This window comes from Aythya marila, assembly GCF_965140915.1.
Source record: "Aythya marila genome assembly, chromosome: 3".
NCBI lineage: Eukaryota > Metazoa > Chordata > Aves > Anseriformes > Anatidae > Aythya > Aythya marila.
In genome coordinates, this window is record NC_139044.1 from 2,609,465 (window position 1) to 2,621,786 (window position 12,322).

At 37.6% G+C, this 12,322-nt stretch overlaps 1 protein-coding gene across 1 annotated transcript in view; it reads left to right on the plus strand.

Annotated features, from left to right (window-relative positions):
• The window catches only part of MACROD2 (mono-ADP ribosylhydrolase 2), an 852,361-nt gene that overhangs the window by 779,649 nt on the left and 60,390 nt on the right, over positions 1-12,322 (plus strand). The window contains exons 10-11 of the mRNA XM_082757433.1: positions 2,692-2,727; positions 11,134-11,214. Of these exons, the coding sequence (XP_082613559.1) occupies positions 2,692-2,727; positions 11,134-11,214 (117 nt within the window). The remainder of the gene's footprint in view (positions 1-2,691; positions 2,728-11,133; positions 11,215-12,322) is intronic.

Consider the following 12,322-nt stretch of genomic DNA (forward strand, 5'->3'; position numbering starts at 1 on the left):
ATTGACTTTTTCAAGATCTCTTGAGTACAAGTGAGAGTTACAGAGGGCTTCACCTCTGTGCTTTCAAATGTGAGAGTTTGGGGAAGGAATACTGACCATATATCTTCAAGGAAAAGGTTACTGGTATCAAAGATTCACTCTTGGGTTCTTTTATGGTTTTACTCAACTTTGCTTTGGGACTGACAGTCTGGTTTGCTTTGGTTTGAAATATGCATCACTCTAGAAAGCTTATTCTAGATGGGGTAAAAATGTGCACAGGGAACATGAAAAATAAAACCAGATATTACAGAGCTGATTTAAAGCAATCTTGGCACTGATTTAGCCTTATATTATGTATGTAGAGCTTCAGTAAAAAAAAAAATAAAAATAAAAAAAATAGGTTTACTTACGTTTACTTCTTCATAACCAGTAACCCAGAAACTGCCTGTAATATCATACTTCTGGGCAAAAAATGAAAGAATTTTGGATATAAATTTCTAAAATAATTGGTTTTGGCATAGAGCTCTGACAGCTAAACATGGTGTTTATCACTTTAGCCAGCCACACCAAGGTCAGTGAAAGAGACTGCTTTATATATGACAGAGAAGCACTTCCACCAGATGCATTAATAGCATAAGAATAAGAATTATAGACACGTGAAATGACTGGGGAGTGCTGTGTGCCAAAAGAAACTCAGACTCAGATATCAGTTGGGGCAGAATTTTCAAAGGCACCTGGAGATCATGTCACAAAACAACTGGGAGCCCATCTCCCATTTTAGGAAACGATGTAAGGACTGTACTGCCTTTCAGTGAGACTTAGTTCCTTTTTCCAGGAAAAAAAAAAAAAAAACAGCACTTAATTCACAATTAGTTCACAAAAGAAGTCTTTGCCTCTTCATAATTATATTGCATAATGACTTCACTACTTTTTAATAACATCAGATTTCTTGTCTGTGTCCATTATCACCAACTTAGAAGCTATTCTGTTGCTTTGGGAATTTCATATTCCAAGTCACTTACAGAACTATAATTAAGAACTTCCACAGAAGACCAGGTGATATATGTATGTTAAGATATTATATTATGCTGATTTAGTGTCAAGTTGTAGATTAATTTGAAATTGTATCATGCTGGTTTCATTATAAATGCTTCCATGGAAAGAACATGTTATTGGAAACTGAATAATTAATAAGCTTTGTATTAACCAAATGCTTTCTGAGTGGTTTGTTGAAAAATGTCAGGACTCTGTTTGAAAATCCTGGCTCTATTGAAGTTGTTGCAGAATTCCCACTGGCTTCCTTCAACAATATTTCTTTATCTCAAAAGCTACTTGTCAAAGCTCCTTAAAGTTCCTGTGTACAATTTTTTTTGTACAATAGGGGTCAATACACTATTTTGAACTCCAAAGGAATCATTTGCAGAATAAGGGGAAAGGAAATGAAATGTACAGAAACTTTGTTCAGTTCTGATCCTTTGTACCAGACTGAAGTGTACTCCAGAGAAATGTAACCTGCTGTCATTTAGTGCCTTCTGCATGTCTGCCCTCCAGGCCATGTCTGACTGCGATGGGAGGGGACAAAAGATGGATACATGTCCATCGACCGTAGATTCAGAAGTTCCCATAAAAATTCTCCAGCTCATGGTTATTTTGTTTTAATGTTTTGATTCAAGCTTAACTCCCAGTGAAGGACTCTGTTATTAACTGATCGTTCTTCTCTCCTTGTACTTAAAATAAGTTTTCAGGCTCCAAATCATGATGAAAGCAGAGCTTCAGTCCTTCCAGTGTGTGTCACAGCATTTGAATCTTAGTGGAGCTTATGGCATAAAGATCTGATCCTGTGAATTAGGACCTAAATACTACTGTTAGTTTCCAAGACCATTGATCATAATACTGCAGAACTGCTCGGGTTCAAATGGTGGTCATGATATGCATATACACAAGTTTGAAAAATGGAGTGCTTTAGACAGAAATTATAGGCTTGCTACAGAATTCGCACCTGCCCAAATCCATTTGAAAGGATATAAATGCAGTCTATATGAATTAGCAACACCGTTGTCAAACTTGTGGTCAATAAGCTCTCCACCACACAATTAAAGCTCTGAAACATTGTATTATTAGATGTTAGCAAAGGCTAATTCCACCTCCATCACCCGGCCCCATCAAAACAGCTTGAAATGAGAAATGTCTTTGTTCCCAAAATGTAACTTTTTTCCAAAGGAACCTGCTTTCTGCATATATCATCTTAATAATTATATGTGAATTTTGAGAGGGAACTTCTTTACTGTGAGGGTGACAGAGCACCGGAATGGGTTGCCCAGAGAGGTCGTGGAGTCGTCTTCTCTGGAGACATTCAAAACCCGCCTGGATGTCATCCTGCACAATGTACTCTAGGTGATCCTGCCTGGCAGCGACGTTGGACCAGATGATATTCAGAGGGCCCTTCCTACCTCAACCATTCTGTGATTCTGTGAATTTGAAGAATTCTGTATATTATGCCGAATTTTATTCCCATCCTGTTGCCTTGCATTCACTGCATCTGCACAGTAAATGTCTAGAATCAAAACTTTCTTGTCCCATCTATCTCCAGATCTCAGAATGAAATGTTAAATGGGAGGAGGTAAACTAGGGTATGTGGAATTTGAATCATGGAATATTTTATTTTAGATTTTTCTTGATATTAATTGCTTCTTTTTTTCTTTATTTTGACAGATGATAATGAAGAGACCGAGATGAGTGAAGAGACAGGTGAGTAAACAGCATTTTATGCCCAAACATATCACATTTAGGAAGCATGAACCAAACTGAGAACGTTCTTAAAACTAATTGCTTTGGTTGTGATAAGCAGTGCCAATCGTTTATTGCCAACATTATAACAGTCTTTGCTGTTTTTTAACATAATGTAGGGAAAACCATCCCTGATGATAAATAATATATAGTAAGAATGGCAGAGACTAACTTTTTAATATCATCTGTTATGAGCCTCTGGGTTATCTTTTACTTTTTATTGGTAAGTAGTTTGAACATGAATGGGAAATAATTAAAATTCTACAGTCTCTTTGTGAAAAGGTGTTAATACAGCAATCCTTGAGTCATTTGCAATTGTGATTAGTGGCCATGATTTGTTTGCAATGAAAACAGTAGCAAAACTCTCCCAGCAAACACTTAAATAAACTGTGATTGGACAATATTTCAGAGTACTTTTTTTTTTCCTGGAGTTGACTATTGACTGTTGGAGTACTTACCTTGTTACCACAAGTTAGACATAAGCCAATTTTCAGCTCATCTAACTGTGTTTGTCCAGTCAATGCCTCTGAGCATCTCAGAATGCTGCAATACCTAGTAGCAAAAGCTATTCAAAGCTGTCTTATATGTACTGTTCTCCCATTGTCCACTGAGCCAGTCCTTTCTTCACAGAATGAAGTCATGTTGGTCAAGCATAACTTGCCCTTGCTAAATCCATGTTGACTGTTCCCAGTTACCTTCTTGTCCTTCCTCACCTGTTTGGAAAAGGATTCGAAGAGGACATGCTACATGTTCTTCCCATGGACTAAAGTTAAAATGACTGCTTGTACTTCTCTTGATCCTCCTCCATGCCTTTCTTGAAGGCTGATGTAAAGTGAGCCTTTTTCCAGCTCTCAGGGATGACTTTTTTTGATGATAAACAGCAACATTTAAATCAGATCAACCATCTCCACTCCTCCAGGCTATCGTTAGCCTACAGCCTTTCTGTTCTTGGCTGCTTTCTGCTTCCCAAATGATGCTGGAATGTGTGGGGTTTGGAAGAGAGCTTTGCCTATGAGCAGAGTACCTCAAGCTGTTTCATATTTTCTGTTACTAGGTTGCCTCCCCATTCATCCAAAGAGAAATATTTGTCTGAACCAGCTCTTGCTAATGGCATGCTTATAGGATCCCTTTGTGTTATTCCTCATGTCCCTACTTGGTTTTAGCTGCTGCTGGTCTTGGCATTCAGCCTTCGTGATTACATCCCTGAGTACCTTTCTCCTCTCCTTTTGTTGCCTGTCACTCACTGTCTCTTTCTTTGTTCTAGTTCATGAAGTTCCTTGTTTATGCAAGTGAGCTTTCTGCTGAAATTCCCATTCTTTCTGCAAAACAAGATGGGTTGTTCCTCAGTGGTCAGTTCCTGGACATCCTTCTTCAGGCCAGCTCCTTAGCACATTCTGTCTAATAACCTTGAAGTGCAGAGTCCTTACTCTGTCCCTTGCCTTCCCAGCTTTCTCCTCAACTCAGTTATTCCTTACCTCATGATTCTTGACGCCCAAGTTTGCTATCTCTGGCCACATTTGCTACCGATTCTCCCACATCTGAGAGCAGCATACCAAGCAGGGCATTACTTCTCGTACTCTCTAGAAATAATTTGCATTATGTGTGGTCCAGGAGCTTCCTGAATTGCTCACACAGTCCTATGTTGCCCTCACAGCAGATGTCTCAAGGGTTAAAATCTCACACGAGGATTAAAGCTTCCAGTCAGAAGACTTCTGCTAGTTATTTGAAGAGAGCTCCATCCACTGACATTTTCTTGATCAGACTTCCTATAACAGGCTCCACCATACCCTGTGTTATTTTCTTTGCTGACCTTCACCTAGAGGCTCTTAATGGGCATCTTCTGTTTTATATACAGTGTAGCTTTCCCTGCTCTTCTTCTCCACCTGTCTTCCATGACCATCTAGTACCCTTCTGTGATGGTACACCATGTGCATGTACTCCTAAGTCTCTGTGAGCCTGGTTGCTCGGTGCAGGAGCTTCCAGCTCTTCTCTTTATGGAAGGACATTGGAATCAAAAAGAAGAGACACTTGGAAAAAGGCAGAGATTATACCAGCCAAAAAACAGAGGTAAAAGCTTTTGAAGCAGTGTGTTGGCTGCCTAAATTGGCAGGATTGTCCTAAAGACAAATGGATTATGATGATTTATGCAGCCAGATAATTAGCTTGGAAATTATAAATTCTTTAATAACGGTATATATGCATTAATGTGCAAACATGGATATACACAGATAGATATGTGTTACTGTGATGGATTAGCACATTCTTTTATAGCTTTCTGGCCTGTTGATTTTATTACATATAATTGTAATTACTTTTTGGTATCAAGATTACTGGATAGGAACTTCCAGAGATTTTAATACAATTAGTGTGATTAATATAGTTGTACATATATACATAAAAGAAGAAAAATGAAGACTGTCATTATACAACAAACATTTGCCAAAGATTACCCTACAGTAGAATTTGCAGTATTCATCTAATGTTTCCAGTTTCATTTTTTACAGTTATCGTGGCATGTATGCTTTTTTAAGTCCACTTATTTTGCATTTTTTGTCTTGTTGCTTTTATGGAGATTATGCAAATTACATTTTTAAAGCATTTAAAATTAGAATTAAAAGGAAGTATATTTCCACTTAATAGCCAGTCTTTTCTTTCTTGCCTTGTATCCTTCACAGCTTCATTAATTTAGGTGAAGCTGCATAGCTGCTCTGGGAAATAATCATTGAATTATATCTTTTGAGGAAGATATTCCCCGACATATCTGCCTTTTTGCGTATATGAGGCAGATGAGATCACAACTTCTTCCACAGGTTTACTTGTAGGATGCTGTGAACTTCAACAGTGTGTACTTGGTCCTTTCATTCTGATTTGGAAATATTTTGGGAGTCAGTGCGTTGATTGTCAGCAATCAAGAGCTACATGGCCAAAGAGAAATACATTCTGCATAGTGACTCCAGTAGTTAGGAGTTCTGTCATTTTGACTTATCTGTGTACGCACTTTTTAGTGATTGTAAAACGCATTTGCAGGAGTTATAAATGCATACAAAATTTCTGCACTGAGAAGAGTTTTTGTTTTATGTTCAAATAGTTATCAGTTTGGAAGAGATTTACTTTTAACCGTTTTGAGGGAAAAATAGAGTATCAACATCTAGTCACCTCTTCAAGATAATAATTGAATAATCATTCTTCATTCCACTTGACTTCATGGGTCATGACTCCAGCAGATGGAATCAGCAGTTAGCACCAATATTGATGACCCTGTTTTGTTGAGCTGTCCATATCCAATCTGCTTTTGGGTTATTTCTCCAATTCCTGTGGTGTGTGTTTTTTTTGTTGTTGTTGTTGTTTGTTTTTGTTTTGTTTTAAAGAGGGAAAAGAGACCAAAGAAAAGAGAAGAAAAAAAGAAAAAGCAACTGTTGGATTCATGGAGAGCACATGCTTCAGGCTACACACATATATGACCTTTGGCAGAGATTCATGTGTGCTAAGTTTTTCCTAAATCCATGTGTCTACAACATGTCGTTGGCTAGTTGTTTCTGAGGGGCCAATATCTGGCCAAGAGAAAACACAGAGAAGCACAGGGACTCAAATGAGACGTAGGTTCTCTGTATTTGTACCGATTTCAGTTTGAAGAATCTAGAAGAATGACATGGGTATTACAGAATCAGTCCTAATTAAAACCTGGTGGCAAGCGTTATAGGGGAAAAAAAGCTGATGCTGGTCTGGTGTCAGCCGAAGTCGGTGGGAATATGCCCATTGGTTTCAGTACTCACTGATTTAGGCCTTGGGACTGGCTAAAGAATTAGCCAGGAGTAAGGAATAACAAATGACCAAATGTGTATCTTACTGAGTGATGTACACATTATGAAAGTAATCTCTGTCTTGTGTTTCTACCACCCTAAAGTACAAATACCTCATTACTTGCACAAAGACCATTCTTTCTATGATTTCTCTTCAAAATAAATAAGGAAATATCTTAATTGCATGTCTGCCAGGTAATGTCCGTTAATATCTGTGTTAATGTTATACAATCAAACAGACAAGAATGATCATTTTAGTGAGTTAATCACATAACGTCACTGCATATATTGGAAATACTAGAAAAAGAAAAACATTTGAAAATACAAATAGCCTAGTCTTATTAAGTATATATACTCAAGACCACCCTTTTAACGGCATTTAACTTAAAGTATTTTAACCCACTGGTTTGTTATTTTGGATGCTGTTTCTTGTAGCAGCTGCTAGCTTAACTGCACCATTTAATTCAATGAGCTTTGATATTATCATATTTCATATGGCTTGCTGTTAGAATGGCTTGAGGCAAAAGGGCAGATATGGTAATAGCAGGTATGGACTTGTGCAGTTCTACATCTCAGCTTTCCTTTATGAATGATACCCTACAAAAGTAAAGAAAAAGACCAGGTGACCTAATGGTCTTGTCTGCCTTTAACTTCAAGTTTTTAATGCTACAGAGTCATGATGCTTAATGTTTTCAGCCCCATTAAGGGAAGATTATTCTCAACTTTAACTTCTGAAGGACTTAGCTTTTATACCCATAGCTTCACATATCCACGCATAGAAGCATGCAAAATAAGTCCTAATACTGCCATAATTTTGTGCGCAATTGCAGTGATTGCACCTGGAAATTATAGAACCGTGTGCTATTATGAGAAGTATAGTCCAGATATGGAATAATACTACATTATTATGCATGGACATAAGTTAAATCTCCTACCATTATTAAAAAAAAAATAAAAAATAATAAAGTGTTTCAGTTCTGAAGCTATGTTCTCCCCAGCCTGTTTGGCTTCACTCCCCACAGGGGGACCAAGGCCTTTTGGCCCCCTGTGTGTGAATGTTGCCACGCTACTGTCTCTTGTTTCCCATCTAATAGTTGTTTATAAGAAATGTCCTGCTGGTTATGCCATTTCTGTCCCAAGTGTCCTACCTAACCACCTATTCGTTACTTCAGAAACTGCAGCCAGCTATAGGATGGCAGGCCAAAGGATCTCACTGGCACTAACAAGAGAAGCACAATTCTAAACAATGCTGTATAAATACAGTATTTCCTTGTACACTCCACTGTGTACGCAGTCTTAAACTTGGACACATTTTTGTTGGAGGAGACTTTCTCTTTTACTGAGAGGAAAATAGCAAACATTTGCACACGGTAAGATTTGGAAGCTGTGAGGGATTTTGGAAATAGCTTATTTGGAGAGACACTGTCAGATCTAAGTGGTTTGTTGACCCTCTGTATTAGCCTATAAGGAAGAATAATTTCTACTAGTGTTAGATCTCAGAACACCTTTTGTACAGATGTTCGTGCTCAGAAAAACTTTGAATATGATCAGTTCAGACACTTATCTAGGTGTTCTGTTTTTAAACAGAAATTTGCAAGCAGACAAAGAGTTTGAGGTACTCAGCTCATGGGCGAAGACAGGGATACTATTGTACAGCAGAAAGGGTTAAGACTTGGTGTTTTAATCATAACAAAAAGCCATTATTTTGAATCTTGCACAAATCCTTTTCTGTCTCTGAAATGACAGAAAACTGGTAAAAAGCAGTGAAATTGTGATTGAAATCTTATTCTCCTGGGATAGTGCCTCTACATCCTTTTGTGAGCATTTTAAGATCCTCTATAGAATGCAGAAAGACCATTTCTTTTGAGATAGTAACAGCTCTGACTTCTCTGAATATCAGCCTCCTCCTTCTCCGTCTTTGTGCTGTCAATTAAGATGTTGGTTGTACTATCTAATGTGTTCAGATACTCTTGAAAGACCTGGCTGGACACTTGCACTTAAGCTTGATTGACATTTGACTTGGGAGCTTGGAGGAAGTCTCACAGATTGGTGAGATGATAAAATTCATCATCACAGGGGTGAGTGTTGATTGAAACACTGCTATTGATTCAGTCCCCTGATGTAAATCATTGCCAACCAAAAAAGGGAAAATAGCAGGTAGTGCAGAACGGCATTAGAACCAAAGAGTCCATACATCAATGTGGTCCATTATAAATATTCAAGTTATTTTTTAAAGGAACGAGAGAGTGTTGGCAGGGAACAAATCTTTAAAAGCCTGGTTATTTTCAGGATCTCTCTTTTGTATGGAAGTTCTTGTTGAATGTTACTATTGCTCTTGAGTAACCCCTTTAAAAGTGTTGACCAAGTGTGTATTTCATGTATTTTTGCCTTTCTTTTTCCCCCGCAGTATTTCTTGTGGTTACTTCTGCATTCTCAGCAGCCTAGAAATTGATCTTAGTACTTGGTTAGTACTTAAAAACTCTTGTTTCCCTCAAAATATTGTATTTGAATCTCAAATTCAGATGAACCAAGGTGATGACATGAACGTCGTGGTCCTATGTTTAGTGCTACCAGGACAGGTCTACTTCCTGATAGCAAGCCAAACCTCAAAGCTTTACAGCACATCACTTATTTACTGATCACTAAGGGCCCTTCGTGCTTTGAGCTATATAGAATTCTACAATGATACAGAAATTCTGTGCTGGAAGCAATTTTTACAGTATTTTGACAAGTTTGACAGTATTCAGTTTGGACTTTGGGGGCTGAAATTTACTATTCATTCCCTAAAATGAAGCAAGTGAAATTGAATGCAATTGTTCACATGTAAATCTCCATTTTTGTTGACATTTTTAGCTGTGACTTCTTGTAAACTCTTACTGGCTTCTAAATCCGTGGCAGCTCTTTTAGGACTTAGGCACAGTAGAATAACCAGTGAATGTTTCCTGGGTTCCATATGGAGCCAATGATTTGCTCCCTTTTTGTCTCTCAAAAGAGCACAATCTTCCCTTTGCAAGTGCAAGTTCCATTTCCTCATTTCTTTCATACCTTGTGTTTGGAAACCTTTAGCACTTCCGTTCTGTGTGTGTGTAGTTGTGGGAGGTCAGGAGAAGGTTACTGAAGGCTCAGCTGTTAGCAGAGCCAATTCCTCTATGAGAAACTGGGCATCTGATTGCCGAGGGCTTGTTACAAACCCAGTGACATACGGCGTAGGTTATTGCATGGAGTATGTATGACAGCAGAAGAGATGGGAGGATTCCCAACATGAAGCAATTTATAATGCACATGTAAATTTTTTTTTTCCGAGTTGCTAATGAGGTAATTAGTTTGAGATAATACTTTATCGCAGCGTGGCAATAGGGCTAGATCAAGCAAGGTCATATGCTTTCCTAAGTTTCCTGGTTACATGCATTCATTTCTTTCCAGCAAAAACCAAAAATACATTTTCTTTAGGCTTTTCCTTCACCCAAGCCCTCAGTTGACCATAAGGAACTGGGAGGTCTGATGGAAAGTCAAGTGGCAGAAAGTCATTTTCCCATCTCTGCTGAATAGATTCAATATATGTAAGGAATTGAGTTTTAATTGTCTGCCATTCTCTTCTTTCAGTCCAGGCTTTGGTTAAGTAACACTGAAGAATGTTCTAATTAGTGAGCTTGTTTTCATTAAACGTCTTAATTTACAAATACTTTTTATGATTAGTTTCCAGGTTGGCCCCCTTTCTGTGCTAACAGACTTTCTGTGCAACCAGTTTATGCCTTGAAGTCTGTCTTAGCAAGCAAGCAGTGATGTGATTTGGTGCTTATGTGAAGATGACAAGATATTCTGAAAATGCTGTAGAAAACCTCATAATATTTAGAATATAACCAACTAATTATAAATACTGTGAACTTCAATCTCTACAAATACAGAAAATCTTAAACATCACTGGCTTCAGTTACTCTTCTGCTTAGAAGGATTTCCTTTTCCTCTGTCTTCCTGTTGCTTTCTGGCTAACACAGGTTGGAAAGATTTTTGGTTTATTTTAATTTTTTTTTTTTTTTTTCTCCAAACTGAACATTTCTGTTTCATAAAACTTTCATTTCCTTAACTTTACTTCACTGTCAGACTTGCTTCCCTACCTCTCATTTCATTACTAATTTCAGTCAATATTCATTTGTTGCCATGTTATAACACTGAATGGAAAATTGAACTGAGAGGGAAAAATCACTTCATTCAGATTATTTCTCCTCAGCTCCAAAATGCAGTATAATGTATATTACTTTAAAAACTACAAATTATTTTTTTAAATTTATTTATTCTATTCTATTCTAGCATGAGCTTTCTTCACTGCTGTGTGTGAAAGTTAGGGAAAGTCCAGTCAAAGCTGAAAGATAGCTATTACGATCCTTTTATAGAAGATGATGCAGTAATTAATTTTCATAATAGAAAGATAGGCATCAGGCACTGAACAGAGTGCTGAGGTAAAATGTACTCACAGTTGCGTCATGCATAGTAAAATTTGATACAATACCACAGTTTCCAAATCATACATGTAATATTTATTTATTTATTTATTTTTAATGTTATAAAGGTTTGGAACAAAAAGGCCAGCTTCCATCTCCCACTAAGTGCAAAGCAGAGCAGCCTGAGGACATGCAAGACAATGCTGAAGGTAGGTGGTCTGACAGCTTTCAGAGCTATTAATCAATTTTATATTTGGGGGAAAAGTTTATCCTGAGTTCTTATGAAAGAACTGGAATACTTTTATTTAAGAATGTTATTTGCACACACTTGGAAAGTTCCTTTTCACCTAGATCATGACACTAATTCTTCTGAAGTGTATTTCATCTCAGGGTAGATTCAGAATTACAAATGGTATTTTTACTGATTATCGTTGATATAAAACAGGAAATTGTTGCTGTTTTTATCTCTAAACTGTTCTGATTTTATGTAAGTAATAATAGAAAATGATTGCATGTTGTTCAGTGCTTGGGTCACTCTGGTTGCTTAAGCTGCTCAGGTAAATCAACTAGCCACAGCAATACACGGAACAATATAATTCTTGCTTTCCTTCTCTACAAGAAAATTTTGCTGTATCCCTTTCCAATCCACTTATAGTGTTTATGGCTTCAAATCTATGCAGTGCATTACATCCTTCCATGGTCAGAAGTCACAGATGCATAACGTTACGCCTACAGTGCTCTGGAAAGAGTGCTTTTCTGCCCTCCAGTCTTCACAGGGCAGCTAGTCCATGTGTACAGAGGCAAATGCAGTCTGTGTTACTCTAAAATTGGATCAAGGTATCTTTTCTAATATGTATCTCATTGGGAGAGTTGCTAAAAGACGTTAACATCAAAGACTAATTTTCGGAGTGCAGAGTTTGACGTTACTGTTCTATGTGTGGAAGAGCAAAAGGCCCAAATGCTGCAGAATTCCCCTTAGGTGGAACACTTAAAAGGATGAACCTTAATCTTTAATCCATGACAGTTCCTTATCATGGATTCTTTTTGACCTAATGTTCCTAAATTGACACATCTCATTCTGCACCTCAACCGGTGGCTCCATGTTCTTCATCATTTTGACCTAGTGCTGTGGTTTCAGCTCCTAAAATATTCTGACTGGGGTATAGTGTGAGTCATAAAGAGCAGAAAAATGTTAACATCTATCACTTTAAGTAACTGCTAGTAACATCCTGTCACTAACATTGTGACTGGTTGTTAATGGCAAGTACTTAAAGTAATAGCTGTCATCGCCTGGAAGGTGTGGGGGGACCCAAGAAA